Genomic DNA, 19909 nt, shown 5'->3' with positions numbered 1-19909 from the left:
GAAAAAAAAGTCGGGAAAACAGGCCTTCTGAAACACTAACAGCACTGAAGGCTTTCTTCAATCCTTCCCACTATGGAAACCAAGAGACTGACTGAAAGAAATGCACACACTTTCAGCTTCTATTTGAGAGAGAAAATACAAACAAAACAAACCCCACAGACATCAGAGTCCAGACTTTTCCCTCCATGGATGGGAATTCAATTCCATCTCATCTGCTGGAGAACTCCAAAAACTGTCCCAGATGCCCTCCTAACAGTTATGAATAAAAAGCCCCACAGAAGACCCCCCCAGCTTTTTCCCCCATGTATTTCCATGGCATTTCGAATGCCGGCTCTACCATGGAAGTAGGCATACTTACACTTTGCGGACACACACCTAGCTTTTGAACTCACTGATCATTTTCAACTGAGTTTAAAAACAGACAGAAACTTGACTGATGTCTACTACATTTAAGGGAAAGTTCAATAAAGGAGAATGAGTGCGTGAATTCGCAAGTGATGGAAAAAAAGCAGCACAACCCTCAGACTCTGAAGAACCTACTCTGGCCAAAAACCCGAGAGCTTCAACCCCAAGGAAGGCTCCAGCCTTCCCCCCTCCCTCCATCCCTCTCCCAGGCAGGCTCCCCGGCGCTGAGAGGCCCTGACACCGAACCCTTCCCCGCAGTTAGCCTGTGCAAGAGAAGGGGTAACTCCCCTCCACCACTACGTGCCATCGCTATCACTGTACCTATCACAAACAAGTCAACTGATCACAAGACCTCTGTTCATTGGGAAACAGGAACTCATTAGCTCTAACATGCATTAGCTACTTATGTTTTCTGGCAGGACCAGGTTCTTGAAACCCAGCGCAGGCAGAGAGGATGCTCTGTTTATTCAGAAAAACCTTCCTGAAGGAGCTCAGTTTAATATTTCCAGAAGGTCTTCTGTCAAAGAACCCAAAATGAACTCTATCTCTCCAGGATTTCTCCATCTCTGACACACAAAATTGTTTAGTCTTGTTGGATTTGCACATACTCCCTGGGCTCATGCAACCTAAAGAAAGATGCCTTTACACCAGTGCAAGCCCAGAAATAGGGAGCCTCTAAAAGAGCGTTAAATAGCACAAAACTTGTGCCACTTTGAAACCCACAAGGTTTCAGAGGCTGTAGTGGATTGCTTCAGGAGATAATAAAAACTTCAGCTTTTAAAAAAAGATGATAGTTCTCCCGAACAGCTATGACAAAAACCACATATGCTTTCCGTGTTGGTTGTAAATCAAAGGCAAATCTCTGTGGATATGGCAGAATGACCACAGATGAAGCTGGAGTTTGTGAACAGGAAAAAGGCTTCTAGTCACCACACCAAGGTTAGCCAAGTGTTTCACTGTTCCTCGTGCTCATCCACGGAAAGAAAACCAACCTGGCATTGATTGTTGGAAATAAAACACCACCCTGGCAACAAGACATCACTCCAAGCTGCGGGAGGTAAGCAGAGGCAGGTAAGGGAGGTAAGCCCAGGCAATTTGAAAAGACTAATGATCTCCAAGAAGTTCCACATGTGTGCACATACCTACTCAAGCAGGCAAAACTCCCAAAAGTTGGTAAACAGCCAAATGTTACCTTAATCTGAAATATCTTACTACAGGACTTACTACTACAGACTCGATGCTTACAAGTAGCGGTACACACGCAGCACAGAGAGAAATGGCTCTGTCTGGTGTCAGCTTTTCTCTACTTTGTAACTCAATAACAGACTGAGTCTTTTCACAAAATCAGGAATCTGATTTTAAAGGGGTTTTCTCTATTTTCATTGTTTTGTTTTCATATGAATGCATGACAGGATCTCAATCTGTCCCACAAGAAAACAGAGGAAGATGGTATTAATGGCATTTTATTTATATATAGGAAGATGGTATTATACTGGACAGATCAAGTGGAAATGAAGTCCTCTTTCTATGGCAGATACCAGAGGAAATCAAGTCAATTAAAATACAGGATTGAAACAAACAGGAGTTATCAAACTAGCCTACTTACTGCATGGAGCAATGTCTAGTGTGATTTTTCATTAACTGATGTTTTAGACATTGGTAAGTTCATATGAGAAACTGTACAAGCATAGACAGGGCTGTACAGAACTGGTCACTTTCTACATCCTTTCAAAAACAATTAAGCTTCATACGCTTCTGTTACAAACTCCTGTGTTTATACATTTTAAGAGTGAAAGTTCAAACAAGCAGAAGTTAAGCAGCTTCAGAACTTCCTGAACAGGCTGATTATACCCCTCCTGGGTACATGCATTAGGATGTAATTGAAACGATCAAGCACTATCTACAGGACACTGTTTCAGTGTGCAAAGCAGATGATGCTGACTTAATGTATGCCTGTATGCTTTATAGAGGCAGGTGAATAGCATTTATTTTACAGACAGACTCCAACTGCCAGAATAACCATGAATGCCCAGCGCTTCTCTAATCCAACCACCTCGTTGGAGCAACTTATTAAAAATGGGAGAAGTCTGTTCTACAGAGTTTGTTTTGCTTCCATATTCTGGAACTAAAGCTCATTCAGCAGTGTCCAAATTTGTTGTCCTGCAGTTCCTCACTCTCCTTTTTACATCCCCTCTAGTTCAAAGCGTCTGGAGCAAAACTTCTGTTGTTAATCTTGACTCACCAAACACAAGCCTGTCCTGCACCCAAAATGAGGCAGGTATAGGAAATGTAACTGTATGTAATTGTCTGATTAAAAATCAAATCACGGAGTAACTACACGAGCAGCTTCAAAGTAGGAAATGTCAGTATCAAACTTTACCACACCAACGACATTTAAACTTCTTTTTTTCAGTAAGCATTAATCTGAAAGTCTTCACAGTACAGCATCATATTAGTCAATGAATGGAACTTTTTAATCTGTGGTTTAACCATTTATCATACGGCTCAGTGGAATAACTGATAGCCGGTACGTCACCATTCTGTATGATTTCTAGCACTAGAGGAGCAGGGGAAAAAAAGGACATTTTGTTTGCAGAATTCACAGGCAGTCACTGACAGTAAGACTTGACCAAACCAGATTTAATTTCCAGTTTTCAAAGAAAATGGGCTCCAGCAAACAAGTTGCTGCCTACTCTTTCTGAGCAGACACTTCCCTGTGCATCAATGCCCTCCTTCCTTCTCTACAACTGGCGAGTTCCCAAATGTTCTGGGTCCAGATCTTTCTTTTTCTGTCCATGCTCAACAACCTACTCCCTCAGCCTTGTTTCCTCTTCCCTTATCCAATTCCCACCCTTCATCCCTCAGTCTATACATCCTGGAATTTCTGGCCCAGTGTTCTTAGAAGTGACATTTTCACATGAAAATTGGTCGTCTCAGATTTACTCTCTCAATCAAACTTTTTCCTGACTTTACCCCATTTGTGTATTTTTTTCTTCTTCAACAACTCCTACAGGGAAGAACACAGAGGAGAGTGGCTCCACGTTCACAGCTCCACCTTCCAGTCTTGCCCACCTGAACAGGGTTCATGATGAGACAAATCTACAGAAAAATAACTTACAATAGAGCTATGATGCTAGCAGATACATCAACAGCCAAGCCTTACAAGAGTTTATACCTTAATTTGTGGTAGGCTCAGCAGGGAACTAAGTACTTCCTAACAAAAACAAGCCTCCGAACCCAAGACATTAGTACCAATTTTCAAGTCATTACTTCAGAACTCAGGAGCAGATAGCCTGTTCAAAAGAAAAGCTTCATGTTTTAGTATATGCAGCTGGGGGATGGGGAGCAGTTTCTCTCCGTATCCTACCCCAATCAGAGCTCTACATGGTATATACATGAAGAGCCATGAGGAACACAAAAACAGTTCCGGCCTTGTCCCAGCACGTCCTATTAGCAAGTCACCTCACTACCAATAATGGCACCAAAGAAACTGAACACCAGGATGTGGAGTAAGATGCCTCTAAAGAGCAAGCTCCGTTCTATGACCCTGCACTCTGCAAGCAGCCCTTGTTTCCAGCGGGAATCCCCAGAGGAGCAGGAACAGAAGCACAGGAACCACTCTGCAGGGAACAGGTGGAAGCAAGCCATCGTATTCCAGCATTTCAGAAGTGCTGAACTGCAGAACTTTCTAAAAGATTGGCACACTTTACAGGCAACAGCACAGGAAAGAAGATTTGAGGACTCAAAAGACTTTAATGACCACGTGCTAATTCACTCTGCAAGAATGACAGCCTGAAAAGGAGCAAGTGTCACTACACTTCATTTCTTTTTTCCCCTTCCAAACGTTCTCAACCTATTCTGCCATATCTAGAATCCCCCATCCCCTCTCAGTTGGAAGTTAGAATTACAGCATCTACTAAGAGGACAAATTTCTTCAGGTCTTTAACCTAGCTTAGGTTAGTTTTCACCTGATCAAGCAGTGTTTTCGAACACATCTATTAACATAAATTATTTAACAAACTTATTTGAAAGCCTAAAAAGTGGTCTACCTTATAATACATCTAAACAAGTACTCTTAGCATTCATCCTTAACCTTCAAACAAACCAGGGGGTGTCACATGCATGACTCAGACATTCGGAATAATGAGACTTGCATGCTAAGCAGTACATTTTCATGGTTATTCCTGTTGGATTATCAGTTACTTGCATAGAGAGCAAGATTTCATATTTATTTTCCTCTGTTTGCAACAAGATCACCAAACTCTACGTTTACCCATTATAATTCTGTTGCAGTCAAAACGAGGCATCGTATTTGATCTCAATGAAGTTACCTTTTAAGGACTTTCTTTTTGGTTAAAGTGCCTTCTCTTTTGCTAAGCTGTATGAATGATGTAAAAACAAATACTGCACAAGCTAGTTTTCTACTACAGCTTGTATTAAAAAAAAAAATCTATTGTGCTTTGATAACAACTGTGTCTTATGGATGTTATGCACAAACAGACCATTTCGTATTAGAAAGCAAAACTATCAAAACATTTTTCAAAGGCCAAACATGACTAATCACTTGCAACAAATTAGTTTTACCACACAAAAAATATTTTGGTTATGAAGGAGACATTTGGTTAAATGAAAACAAGATGCCTACCTTCAAGTAGCTCTTTGTTTTTATTTTTTATTTTTATTTTTGGAGGGAAAAAACCCTCCTGAAATTATAACGATAGCATCCTCGCTAGTTAATTTGGACAGTCTTATCAGTTATTCTCCTCTCTGCCTTACTCACCTAACCTAAGGGCTCTTCACTACCCTGCAAGGTTTATTAGCTTTCCTCACTGCAGCCTCAGCCTAAATGGAAATTAGCAGAATGCTTCCAATACTATCCAAATGTAGAAGCTGCACAAGCCCTTCAGCTATTTTCCGCTTCTTAACCCTTCTTTAAATATACTTAGGCACAACATTACTTAGACTTCTAAAACTGCTGCATCTATGCTGTCAAATGTTCTATCTTGGCATCATTTCAAAGGAACCTACCAACCTAAGCTCAGTGTTTTCTGTTTCAGAACAAGAAGGAAGAAATACACTAGAAACTGACTGCCCCCAAACATCAGCAACAGCTAAGGCAGTATGAAAAAACGGGCATGGGTAAAAATACTATGGTTTGTAGATCTTCAGCTAGTGAGCACCAGCATTAAATACACTTAATGATTAAGATGCTCAGACCCATTCTTCTTCTGCACAAAAATACACTTCTACAGATATTTTTTTCTTCATTATTAGCACGTTGATTTTATTTTAGCAGCGTGAAAAAAAAAAAAGAAAGAAACAAATTTGCCCCAAAACTCTACCTACATCCAAAATTTTATTACAGCTGGAATCATACTTAGACCATGGCAATTATTAATGTACCTCACCAGAAAATACCTGGCAGAATTTGCCACACCACATAAAAATGAATGTAGGCTCAATCTGAGACTTTCACATTTCATGTATTGTATATTTAAGTAATAATTGCATTCCATGATCAGGAGCAAGAAACTCACTACTCCATTCATCTTTATATACAGTTAGCAAACAGCTGTTAATTTTTTTGAGCTTGTCAAGGTTTATTCTTACACTGTACACATGATTAGCTTCATTTTAACAGTATAATTCCATTGTGACAGCAGCAAAGCAGCTACTTACGCTGTTGGTTTCTCTTGTCACTGGCGTTTTTCAAAGGAAGGCACACAGGACAGTCGTGCCGAGTACAATTCTTCCAGTGGGAAATGATTTGTCTCGAAGAAGCACAATGAGCAACTGCAACAAGGAAAAGCAACAAGACTGAGGTCACTTCTTAGCTAACTTGTTTTAAATAAACTCTTTTCATTTTTCAGAGCCATTCTATTCTCTCTGCTGCAAGCAATGATGTTTATGTAATTAAACACAACTATCTGCAATTAAACATTTTTGGGACTCACCGATAATGCCACAGTAAGTACAGAAAATAGTACTAAAATTTAAGAAATTCTACATGACTGAGTTACAGGCAAACACAAGGTGGATATTAGATCCTCTTTATACAAAGGAGATAAAAGTCTCTCCAGGATACTGTTGTAGCCTATTTCTAACATGGAAATACTGCATTCTGTTTTCTACACAGAAAAATGCAAAGAGATCAGAAATGGGAACCAGGGTAAAGGTAGCGAAAAGGGAGCTGCTGTTTAATTAAAGAGCTAGCTATTCCACTCGTTTCTGCTGAGTACAGTGGTCCTTTGGACAAAAGGGAAACACTGCTGACAAATACCCAAGAAGTGGCATGCAGCTCATTTGCAAGAGTAGCTGCAGCGACATGCTCTCACCTTGACAGGCCTTCCCAGCTTGACAGTGTGTCATGTGGTTGAGGACATTCTTCATGGTTCGACAGTGTGGGAGAGCACAGGCTCGCACCTCCCCGTTTGCTTGCTCACGCCTCTGACATTTGTGAGCATGAAGCAGCAAAACCAATTGCTGCTGGATCAGTTTGCGCTTCTCCGGATCTGCTGTTGGTCCAGTTGCCATCGCCTGCGTTGGTACAATCCCCACTTGCTGTACTTGGGTTTGCATCTGGGACTAAGAAGAAAGTTAGTTTAGTATCATGCCTGCAAATCTGAATTTTGATCTTAATCTTGTACAGTAATTCTGTCATCACAAGACAATTCACCAAGCATTCCCGTATTACAGGCTACAGGGATTATTATACCGCTCTCCGCAGCATTCTCAAACATTTTGTATTCTAATCTCAGAACATCATATTAAGGGATTCTTTTATTAAGACATTTACGAGCAGTATTTTAATCAAAAAGCCAACCAGAATCTTCTGTTTATTATGCAGATCATAACCGCAACAGGTATGAGCTCCTACCACACTTGGAGATAAGATTATTCAAATCTGTTTAGTATATTTTAGTATCGTAGGTATTACATGTTTCAATCCTAGGTTCTTGTCCACAAGAGAAAGTATAGGTCAAAGGGAGAGGACTGTCTCACTTATATGACTGTCTCTATATAGTACAGTAAGAGGAAGAACTGATTTTCCAAGCCTATGTTAGCATTTCTTTTCATACATGACTGCTGAAATTCCCTTCATAGAGAAAAAAACCCAAGGTAAGATGTACACAGTTGTCTTCCAGAAAGGGTCACCTAAGTTTAGGTTGCACTTTGTGTACTAGAGTTTACTAGAGGGTGATGTTAGGTTGTGTTAGCTCTTAAAATCTGCTCTTTTCTGTCCAGAATCCATTTTTCAGGGACACACATCCACAGCAATGCCCGAGTCCTGCCTCACAGAGCCCACAGAGATCTTCAGTCTAAGACATGGCTCATAATGGACTGGAAACGCTAAAGAACTTCCTTAACACACAATTTCTTCAGTACAGATTTAGAGGCCTTTAAAAAAAGCAAACAACCTCCTCCCCCCACATATCTTCTTAGACTTTTGAAGGACAACCAATGCAGAAACCCTATTTTCAAGATATTCTTATCCCAATCAAAAACTATTCCCCTACACTGAATGCATCCACAGCACAAAATGACTTCACTAGAAGCAGCAGATATGGCACTGCAAAAGTGCTTAAATCCTTATGATTTCCAGCCTGAATTAATCCCACGGACAAGATGAAACTGTCCCAAGAATCACTGATTATTCATTGTAAATTCAGATTACCTGGGAAAAGCTCACTGATTTCCAAGCTACCTAAGAAAATCAGCCATTTAAAACACATAAATAGAAAGTAAGAAGAGGCTTATATTGGGGAGGTAACGGGAAATACTTCAGGGCCATTTAGAGAACTCCTGACCAAAGCCTGCTTACTGCATTTTAAGAAAAATCAACCTTAAGTGACAGAATACACCATCAGTAGCCCACTCTACTTTTGACCTTTGAGAAAAGTTTTTCCAAAAGGACCCCCCAGAAAATACCAAAACCAGCAAAACAGAGCACATAACAGCAACAAAACTCATTTTCTTAGGTCAAAGCAAGGTTCCCTGACTCATGTTCTCATTACTCCAGCAGCAAGCTTTGCCCTCAGCTTTGCCATGGCACACGAGGCTTTAGAGAGCTGGCATTTCTTCTGCAGAGCAATGCACACAAGTCGCATACAAAACACCACGCCCGGTGCTCGGTGGAGGAGACGGGGACTGCCACTGATGAGGATTATAGTTAAGTCTGAAACAAAAAGGAATTGCTGCGTCTGTTTGCCTAAGAGCTTGCAAGATGACAAGCATTAAAAGAAAAGTGGGCTATGGAAAAGCATCCAGTTATGCTCCCAGGGCATGCAGCTGTAATTTTCAAGTCTTCCATTTCTGCTGCGAACAAATCCGTGACAGCAGACAGGTTTTGCTGAAACAATTCGTAGGTCATGAATAGGAAACAATTAGTTCAGCCAATCTGCAGAAAAATAGGGAGACCATGCCAAAGAAAATCTTGCTGGTTGTGATGTTTTCATCCCAGTCAAAAAATTGTTGCCTTAGCCAAAACTCTACTTTTGTTACTACTCTACCAGTTAGCAGACGTGACTGCAGCTTTATCAGCACAGATACAGTGCCCTCACCCAAAGGGGTTTCTTGATCATAGAAGAACAAGCAGCCTTGATCAAGAAGAGAACGTCTGCAGGTAGGCATAACCAAAGGAAGAACTCAGCATATTGCCAAAGCTCTTGAGGTTTATGGTGTTTGCTATTTCAACCCTGTCAAATCCAAACCTTCAAACACAATGAGCTTTCCACCACCTCACTTTCCAGACTTGGCTGCTTGAGAAAGCTGGTCTCTTCCTTCTTGTCTTCTAAGAGCGGTGGTCTGCAGGAGCAGTGTGAAAGGGGGGATGTGTCAGTGCACTGAGGTCACCCCCGGGCTGCCCAGCTCCTGTCATACACAGAAATCCTTCCACTGCAAAACCAGCAGGAGGCTTCGCATCGTCTCACGTGAATGACTAACAACTTTCTCGATGAAGCTGGAAATTCAGGTGCTTCTGCTCCCCCAGTTACAGTAAGTGCTTCCACAGTCAGATATCTGAGGAATAAAGACCGTTTTGTTTCTCTTGCTGGGCTCCACTACAAATTAAACACATCAGTGACTGAAAGTTTGCCACAACCTCTGACAGATGAAAGCTTCATTAACCAGAATTCTAGAAATAGAATAGCACAACCATTTTATTGTGTGAAGCAATGATTAATGCCATTTAAACTTATGGAAACTATACGTTCATTCAGCAAGATGGCTTTGCCCTGCCCCTGCTCTAAGGAGCAGAAACTCGTGGGTAGTGCAGCTGCACAGGCATCCTGCATTCATGGACCTGGAAGGACGCAAAGTTCCCTTGCAGCTTCACGGAGATGACCAGTAGCCCTCCACACTTTGATGTCCTTATATAAGGACTTTTAACATCATCTCTCAAGATAAAACACTATCTACTACCTTTCCTTAGACAAAAAGGCACCAATTACAGTAGTACTGTTAACCTCTCAACAGGTACACAGCCTCATAGTCAGTGTCTGTCTGTCACACTTCCATATAGCTTACATCTTTAAAGTACACTTCCACTTCCACAACTACTACTTATTCCCATTTTTTTCCCTTCTTCCTGATGCTAACAGGAAACTACTTTCTGGAATCACTCTATTAGGCTAAATCCTGCATTAAAAAACGTCTGTTAATTCTTTAAGACAGGTTTCTAGTCAAGATGGGACCTGAGTGAGATGATTCAGGAGCAACTGCCACGAGGGATTACTGTTCAGATACAGACGTTTGCTTTGCAGACCTTTCATTGCCCTAACCAGAAGGCAGGCTGCACCAGGTGGTGGCTGGACCAAATGATCTTGAAGGTCTTCTCCAACCTTAATGATTCTGTATCTCAGTCTGCTGACATCTAGGACTAAAAAAGGGAGGTTATTTACTATTAGCAACACAGGCTTTGGTACACGTCATCCACACGTGCATTTACGCTGTGGGCACATCCAGTCTCTCAGCTATGACTTTACAAGCTCTTTACCAGCTCTCCCAGGCAGTATCTGCAGAGAGCAAAGTGGCATCGCACCTCTGGCTCACGCAGGAGCACACAAGGCAAAGCACACCTTCTATCTGAATTAAACATTTGCAGCGTGACCAACTCCAATCACCCACCCTGCACGTCTACACGATGACTGGAAGGAGCCCTTCCTGCAAGCAGCAATCGCAGGAAGGCTCCGATAAGCACTGAACCAGCTCCCAACAACACAGAAAACTCTTCTGTCACAAAGCTGGAGCAGCTTTCTGATGGTATCAAAGACCAGCACGTTTCTCAGTGCAGTCACTGCATGAACCCAGGCATTCGCCAGTGACCACCAGAGCTTCATTTTGAAAGCAACACAGCCAGTTTACACTTCTTACATCTGAGTTAAAAGAGGAAGAGAGTTCGCTTCTAAAGCCAGCAAACGGCTCCATATTATGCAGTTGACTGTGTTGGGAATCAATGCTGGATCAGTGTCTTCCTTAAGGATTCACTTTTGGAGTTTTATCTCCTTGTATTTATAAGCTTTTTGATTTGAAGCACCAGCAAATGGCAAGAAACACAAAGAAATTCCTCAAAGCAACAAAAAAGGAATGAAACTGGATACAGCAATCTGCAGAGTCCTGCTCTTGCAGACAGGTATTGAAATGAACAAAGCATTAGGAGAGGTTTATATAGGATTTACTGGCTGATAGAACAGCCTAAGCAATGATCAATATTAAAAACCCCAAATAGCAAGTCCATGGTGTTGTGGTTTAACCCGACCGGCAGCTAAACACCACGCAGCCGTTCGCTCACCCTCCCCCCTCCCTCTCTGGGACGGGGGAGAGAAATGGAAAGTGAAGCCCGTGAGTTGAGATAAAGACAGTTTAATAAGACAGGAAAAAAAAAAAAAAAAAAAAAAATAATAATAACAATAATAATAATGATGATACAATGGGGATAATACGAAAGTAATAATAGTATGTACAAACAAGTGATGCACAATGCAATTGCTCACCACCCGCTGACCGATGCCCAGCCTAACCCCGAGCAGTCCGGCCCCCTCCCCCCGGCTAGCCACCCCTATATATTGTTTAGCATGACGTCAGATGGTATGGAATACCCCTTTGGCTAGTTTGGGTCACCTGTCCTGGGTCTGTCCCCTCCCAGCTCTTACTGCACCCCCCAGCCTGCCCGTTGGCAGGACAGAGCAAAGGCTGAGATGTCCTTGGCTTAGTATAAGCACTGCTCTGCAACAATTAAAGCATCGGGGTGTTATCAGCACTCTTCTCATTCTAAGCCAAAACACAGCATTCCACCAGCTACTAGGAAGAAAATTAATTCTGTGCTAACTGAAACCAGGACACATGGATAATAGACAAACGAGAAGTTTGTAAGTGGAGGAAAGCTACCCGGGAAGTGCTAGCTGTGGGGTCCTTCACCTCAGCTGGTGGCAGGGAGCAGAAGTGGTGCTGGATATTCCCAGCACACACAAGGGGGAAGGAGAGAGGAACACGAGCCAGGGTGCTGGCGAAAGAGCAGATCTTCCTCTTCAGCTGCCTTCATCAGCCTGGCACCATACCTACAGACAGCGCAAAAACGACGAGGTTCTGCCATTCAAAGCAGCACATGTTCCCAGGACGAACTCCTGCCCCAAGACTGAACACAGACGGGGCTCTGCTCCCGGCACAGTAACACGGTTTCTCTGGCACCAGGCACTACCTGTCAGATTTGTCTCCTGGTCATAAGGACCTGTGCCTTTACAAGACCCATGTGCAGCAATGTGCTCGGGAGCTTTTCACAGCTCTTCGCTAGGCTGTGGCTCCACCTCAGATCCGGTGGGAAACCCCTGAGCAAAAGACGAGTGAGCATACTGGAAAAATCAGCTTTTGGAGAGCGGGGCTGGGCAGGCACAGGGAAGGGGAGCTCACCACAGACTGCTGCTGAGAGCGATGGCAGCATGCACGGGGGTGACAGAGCCACAGACAGCCCTGCAGCAGGGGAGGAGGCTGCTCGTGTTTGCTGCACGAGAGGAAAATCGCTGAGAGGTAATGAGAAGAAGCCTTCTGTGCTTCGAGTACACAACAGAGGAGAGTTTTCAGAAAACCTTTCATTTCTAGTCGCTAGAATAAGAGCTGTCAATAAGAGTTGTCTATTTTAAGTAGCTATAGTTCTACTCATGCTAATTATAATATCTGGCTTCAAAGTTGAAAACTTTCTTCCTCTCTTTAGAAGGCCCACTGCAAGGCACCCCTACTCATCTGCTAGTCTTAGCGAAAGACCCTTGTTTCCTATTCTGATCAAATTTATTAATAAATAAATCCAAAGGACACAAAAAGAGAGAAACGAGGAGGAACACACCTCAAAACTCAAGGCATGCAGAGATTTGAAAAAAAAAATGCAACGGAACATGAGCTGCTCCAATTCTAAGTAGAGAGCCAAAGAGAGCTGATTTTGTTACCTTTTAAAAAGTAATATTCTCTCAACTCCATCTGCTGGTCAGAAGGGTAATTGTGAAACCAAGGTGGCGTCTGTCAGGCACAACCAGACGAACTTCACACGCTGCACTCCTAACCCATCTCGAAATAAATACCAGCTTTCCCTGTGATGTCCATGAAGAAACCACCTCTCACCACCACCTGAATGCGCTGCACCGCAGACACCGCAAGGCTTCGGCAAATTTGATAGGAAAGGCTGATGGGGCTCCCCTCACTGACTGCACATCCCGGAGCCACCGCACCCCGAAAGCAGGAGGCTGACACCTCCCGGCCCCGCTGTGCTGAGTGCCAAGGTGCAGAGCATGGCTCGTTTCTACCATCCAAAAAGTCTGGGTGATCTCACTGCAGCCCAGTATGGCCAGTCCTGCGTACAGCTTCGCTCACGCTGAATCTCACCAAGTGTTTCATCAAAACTTCCAAGGAATCAGAAACAACATCTTTTTTTTTTTTGGAAATGAGACATCTGCTGAGGCCTTCAAGCTGCCCATGCTGTAAGAAGACGGACTGTGTTCTCCACCAGCCATACAAAGCCAGAATTACAACTGCCTGCTCTGAGATGTTTCCAAAAGTTAGAACTTGCCATGAAGCTGGAGGTCACAAGTGAGAGTTTTTCAACCTTTGCATCAGGAGCCATTCTAAAAAATGAATTTTTTTGTTCCCTTATGAAGTCGCACTGTATGTTTTTTTAAAATACAGAAAGCCCAGGCAATCAGCATGTAAGAAAAACTGACACAGTTCCAGGATCCCCAGATTCACTGTTTGGATCCACAATTAAAAAACAAGCAAAAAAAAACAATCCATCCTGCTGGCACTGAACATTAATACCTTAAAGCTGACCTTTTAATACCATAAGGCCTGCTACTTCTTTCCTAATTAAAGAGATTAAACCAAATGTGCTTCTTAGGGCCTCGCGTAAGGTCAGGCTTGGAATAAAGATGCTCTGAGCTGAGAACCACAGCACTTGTGGGGCCAGAGGGGTGGGGAGATGGAGCTGTTCTTAGCAGAGCTGCAGCCTGAGTATGGGCAAGAAAATCCCCTCCTGCAACAGAGGTTTGTCCTGGCCGCCAGCACCTGAAGGCTGGTTCAGGTCTGGGATGTGGGTGCCACACAAACACCGTAATGATGCTCAGACCAACGTGGGTTAACACATCCTCATCTTCCATTTTGACTTTTGCAGTGTACACACAGGCTTACGGAGAAAGGCAACAGACTGAAAAGGAGTGTTTCAAAAATGCCCCTCTTTTCAGGACCAAGAGGTTTTAGGACATCGGCCTCACCACTTGTTCTTTCCTCTTCTCTTATTTACATACACTTAGTGGCAATCAATCAAAGTATTTGATTGATTTGTCTGCTGGAATCTGATTTCCTGCCGCAGGCAGGCCATATATAACCAATCTTCTAACTCACATGGGTTTGTGTTTCACACAGACGCATCCTGGGGGCTGTTTAAGATAAGGACCCCACAGAGGACTGGTTACCGAGATAATGCGGTTCCAATCATCCCACAAAAAAAGCTGGTGGTCCTTTTAAGCAGCAGCTGGTCCTTCTCCTGTTGTGGTAGCTGCAGGCTGAACTGATCCTATTGCAGTCCCAGTGCAATAGTTAAACTCTTCACCTCTGCACTAGGGAGCTGCCTCCGCCACCACCAACTTCTCCTAAGTGCCACTCAGGTCCTATTTTAGGTGCCCAATGTTGAGACGGAGACATCGCTTCCATGAGCTACGAGCACCCCTTTATCCTTATGTATGCCTTTACTCATGAAATGAAGAACGTTTCAGCAAGCCAGGGAGCCTCCAGTCCGGAGTCAGCAGGTTCGTCCAGCCTCACCCCGTGCCTCAGCCTCCTGGTTAAAAAGGGGAAACCATCTTCGCAGAGGCGCTGTGAAAGTTAACTCAGCCAAGTACGTGCACACTTCAGTGATGACTGCCACAGAAAACACTTGCTGAGTGAAATGTATTACTGCAAACAGCAAACAAGGCCCACAGCTATGCTCTGAGCAGCAAAAACAGAAGTGAGTCTTGACTACGCGCCCTTTCAGAGGGCATCGCTCACGTTGTACGCTGAATAAAGCAGTGTCCCCGTGGATGAAATAGCACATGGCCGTGTGTGCACTACTACAATAATTACACTGCCTTACCTGGCCAAGTAAAGGTTGAAATTTAACAAGTCTGACATTTCCTTTTAAATTCTTGGCTTTACAATAAAAATGTTTAGATGGAAACTTTGGTTTTTAAAGATGAAAGTTTTACCCCCATGAGGAACAAACTGACCACCACAAGATCTGTAACGCTGTGGCTTGACGGCAGGGCCGAGACTTTTTAGCTCTACAGCCCGCATGTCTGTCAGCCCAAACAGTTATTACTGGCTGGAGGGAGAAAAAGATATACTGGATATATGAAGGTTTTGACACCTGAGACACAAAAAGATGGTTTTGTTTGTCCTCCCAACAGACAACTCTCATTTTTGGCACTTTAAAGAAACTGCAATTGATAATACCAGACAAGTTTCCTGGATTTTGCCTTTTGGACAAGGAGGGAGAGAGGAAACATGTTTTCTTCTTTTTTTTCCTTCCCATGGCTACTGCCTTTTTTATTTCACTTATTTGCCACTACATCCTGTACTAATAAGCGAGTACATTCAGAGTTACACTTCCCAAAACCAGACATTTAATGAGAATAAAATCAGGCTTCAGCATCACCCGATCACTAAGATAAATACAGTACTGTGGGCAGATTTTCAGCTTCTCTGCAGAATCGTGAGATAGTTCATTTGCTTTACACCTGAACCAAACTTAAAATATTTTAGAAACAAAATTAGAAGATTCGTGCAGCAATTTGTCTTCTACAAACATTCTGCATGAGCGCAAGTGGTATTCTGAACATGGTCTCCATTCTAGTTGCCAGCTCCTTTCCGTAATCGCTAGCAGTAAATTACAGATAATGTTGGGCAAAGATTTCACAATGCAACAGTAAAGGAAAATTAGGAAGTGCTCCTCTAAAAATCAGGAAAGAAGAGGAAGTTTATCACATCCCATTCCTTCTCCTAAATAGCCTTATTAGCTATAGGCAGGTAGCACACTCACTGATAGAAGAACAAGCATAGCTTGTGCCAAAAACTAGCTGGTTTTCAAGTTAAATTAAAAAATAAGCAATTTGCATCTTATGGAAGGTTTTACAAGTTTCTATAGTAACTGCTATCATGTATAAGAATATAAAATGCAACAAGCTGGAGTTCCCATAGAAACGACACAAGCGGTTTGATTAATACACAGACATACTGAGACAAATGGGAATATTTCATTTCGCTTTATAAAGAAAACTCTAGTAAACAGAATACTACAAACTTGGGCAAGATATCCTAATAAGAATATCTTCATAAACTTGCGAGCTGCAAGTCATGCACAATATCAACTGAAAAGCATGTGGTGTGCTTACTATATTAGATTCAAAGGATATGAAAGGCACTATTTAGCTTTCATGGAAGTTTATGGTGTATCCAACACAAATTCTAATTGATTTAGGCATTTAAACTTACAAGCAGCACTTGCAAAGAAAACATCTTCATCTGGTTTGGAACTAAATGTCCCAGACAAAATGAAAGGACGTAATGCAATCTTGTAACAAAACGTATTGCTTGCTTTGGAAGTTACTGTATAAAAACGAACACAAACTTCCCACATGCTCCACAGAGCAGTAGTGAAGAACTCTGGGGCATCTCTGACGTTTAAATAACCCTGCAGAAGTCCAGTAATGCTGCAGAGGCCATTCAACCCCAGAATTCAGAATGCACGATCAATACACAACCACCCAAGGAAACAGTAAGATACAACTCACCATATTGGGCACACTGGTGACCGGAGTACTCTTGATGTCAGCAGGAAAGGCAGACAAACTGTTCGCCATGCCTGGCTTGGTTGGTAACTGAGGATTCACTCCTGTAGCTCCCATCTGCTGCCCTCCAGTTTGACTGAAAGGTTGCCCAAAGGGACTAGTGTTACCTGTCATTCCCATCTGGAAAAAAAAAAATGAATGAAATTGTAACTTTCTAGAGTCTAAAGGGACATCAAAAAAAAAAAAAAAAAGAAAAAGAAAAAGAAAAAAACACGTCAAATATCCATCTTCGCATTCACAGAGCCCAAATTCTAGTTTTAAGTTGTTCCATATTAGATTCTCAGTTTCACAACTTCAATCAAATCATAAAAAGTGCTAATATTAGGCTTTATGCAGCTCCCATGTGTATCCAAAGTCTTGCAATTTAACTTTAACATCACTGTGCAAATGCAAAGTAGAAAATAAGATTATCCTTCCTAATCTGCATCAAGAAAAACATTACTTTTTCCAGTTCTGTAAAAACTTTTGAAAACAACACAAGCCTCAAATGCGCTTTGCGCATTCTGTGCACGAAGTATGACTTCGTACATAGACCAGATGGGAAGGAAAGGGAAACAAGAGAGCAAATGCTTATCTGCTTGTTTTGGTACTTAAGGAAAAATGTCTGAACAAAATGACATCCATCTAAAGCCAACAGCCTTGACAAATTACACCCCCAAACTCCTTAAGAACAGAAAGCAGAAATACAATCCCCAATGAATTAGGAAGAACAGTGTCCATCCCAAAGAGCCATTCTGCCTGAAGAACAGCCTCACAAGAGAAGTGAGGAAATCTCTATTAGTTGAGCTAGTTGGTATTACACAGGACAAAAGGCCCCAAAAAGACAGGTTAATGGGAATTTACTTCTGTCAAAGAGGATGGCTAAGGCTATGAAACCCCATCCCTCAAACGAAGGCAACACAGAAAAGTGGAGTGGATAATCACGTTTGTGCTCTTTCCCCCCACACTGGGAGGAACTCCAGATGACTTTATCACCCGTCAGAATATAAATTGAAGCACGGAGCGAGCTTTTGTGTGAAATATTAAATCCTATTTTCCCCTCCCTTTGACCTCTGCAGCCCTCCCTTGCACAACACCCCAGCCGCCCACCGCCCCGCTGGTTTCACTGCCGTTGTTCCCAGCAGGAATTCGGGGGGGGGGGACGACCCGTTCCTGGGCACGTGGCAGCTTTTTCCCTGCTGAAGTTGTGGGTTAGGAGCTGTCTGCCACGCCGGGGCAGAGTCCAGCACACAGTGCCAGGCTCAGCCGTGCACTTTGCCCCGGCGGCACCCGGCTCCCTGCAGCGGCAGAGCCACCGCCACCAGATCCAGGCCTGCTTCGACCACACAAAATGTTTTATCCTCTCAGAAGGATCTGATCCTACACCTACTCCTTTTAAAAGAGCTGTTACTTTGCAGTGTAAGAGGTTATCATTTATTTGCTGCGCTCCAGAGCAGAGCTGAGCCTACACGACCAAAAACCCCAATTGCTTAACAGGATCAAAAGCTTAGAGGAGTGGTATCAGGTACTGTTACACCACGCAGACTTCAAGAATTTTGACTTTCTGGACTCCTGCGTTTGTTCTGGAGGAGTTCCTAAGGAAAGCACCCTGCTGGCTTCCCAAGAGAGCCCTCAGATACCGGCCAGCTGCCAGGTCTGCTTCCCCGGGCCGCCCAAACTGCTCGCCCCGAGGACCAGACTCGGTGTTTCGAGCACAGGTCACATCCTAAACTTTCCATTGTTTCTGGAGAGGCCCAGAAATGTCTGCAGTGTGTTCCCACAAGGTGTGCTGGAATCCCGAAGTCTAGAAGAGATGCATGGATCAGATGGAAAATGGCAGTATAAATGCAACCTTAAAAAACCTTTAAGGGGATTTTTTCTTTTTGAGGAGCTGTTTTTACCAAAATGATCCTACTGCCAAAACGATACAGCATCCTGAGAACTGAAACACTGGATCAGCTTCCATCTGAAACGCTGAAGACCCTGGATGGTGCATTTCCATATAGGAAAGACTTTGCAATATCTAGCTTAACTATTACACTGAAAATACTACAAAGCATGACACACACAAACACGAAAAAAAAAAAAAAGAGGTACAGCCAGGAATAAAATGCTGCACAGAAAGCATTCCTAAAGCAGTGTTCCCAAAAAAATGCCAATATTCTGACGTCAGCACATAAAAAAGCCCATGCAGTATTTCCTACTTTCTATATAAACGGTTTTCCTTTCAGTACTTGCAAACTACGCGCAAGTCAAAACGGCCTGAAGTATAACCCGAACTTCAGATCCATACAACCTGAAGCAATCCGTGCTGGAAACACACCACTGTATGTTCAAAGACACTTAAACTTATTTATTCACTACAACATGGACTTAGGCAGGCTTTCTCTGAAGAATAGCAAAGTATTTAATAAACTTACCCACTCCTCCTAGTCCACTATTTTAAAGGATCATGCAATATCCAGGGCTATTCCTGCACACTGTCTACCAAATTCTTTTTGAAGGGTGAAGAAAAGTTTCTGAAACTCAACGTGTGACCGAGCAAGTAGCTGACGACCTCAAACCTCTCCGAGGCCAGGAGCAGGAACAAGAGCGGGCTGGGCTGGCTGCTCCTTGCTGCATCCCCAAACACAAACCTCATCTCTCTGCAGCTCTTGGCCCTTCCATTCTTCTGTGAGCGTGCCTGCAGGTTTGCTTGCTTTGTGCTGATCAATGCATCGCTGGCAAGCGCTGCTCTGCTAGAGCTTCCTACGAGCCCTACAGCCCACGCAGCGATGAGCCCCCTGCAGGGGGAAGCGTGCTCCCACCGCCCCCCTGCCCTGCTGGGCCCCACACCTTCTGTCGGGATCCAAACACCTGAACCTGCAGAGAGGGAAGAGCTTGCTCTGGTTTTGTTTGCTTTTCAAAGGAAAGTGAATGTTAAGCAAGTTTCACGCCAAATTTCAGTTCTTGCTCCGAAAGAAAGGAAAAGGAAAAATTCACCTCATTTCATTATCAGGAGATTAATAATTTTATAAAGGGGTCTTAAAAACTTTTTAAAATGAAATATTTTACAACTATTTCAGTCTCAAAGGATGTAACAAAACATTCATTTTAAGCTTGCCACAACCATAAACCACTCAGACTATGGCAAAAGCTCCAAGAAACAGCAATCTGACCAGGCA

The 19909-nt window shown here is 43.0% G+C and overlaps 1 protein-coding gene across 6 annotated transcripts in view; it reads right to left on the bottom strand.

Moving 5' to 3' along the window:
• The window catches only part of CREBBP (CREB binding lysine acetyltransferase), a 95115-nt gene that overhangs the window by 43403 nt on the left and 31803 nt on the right, over positions 1 to 19909 (bottom strand). For all 6 annotated transcript variants that reach the window (XM_084296339.1, XM_084296344.1, XM_084296340.1 and 3 more), the window contains 3 exons: positions 16710 to 16886; positions 6741 to 6990; positions 6085 to 6198 (listed from right to left, as the gene is read on the bottom strand). In XM_084296339.1, coding sequence (XP_084152465.1) covers positions 6085 to 6198; positions 6741 to 6990; positions 16710 to 16886 — 541 coding nt within the window. The remainder of the gene's footprint in view (positions 1 to 6084; positions 6199 to 6740; positions 6991 to 16709; positions 16887 to 19909) is intronic.

This window comes from Netta rufina (genome assembly GCF_964035555.1).
Source record: "Netta rufina genome assembly, chromosome: 15".
In the NCBI taxonomy this organism is placed as follows: domain Eukaryota; kingdom Metazoa; phylum Chordata; class Aves; order Anseriformes; family Anatidae; genus Netta; species Netta rufina.
Note: the sequence above shows the minus strand (reverse complement) of the source record. Positions and strands in the feature narration are given on the sequence as shown.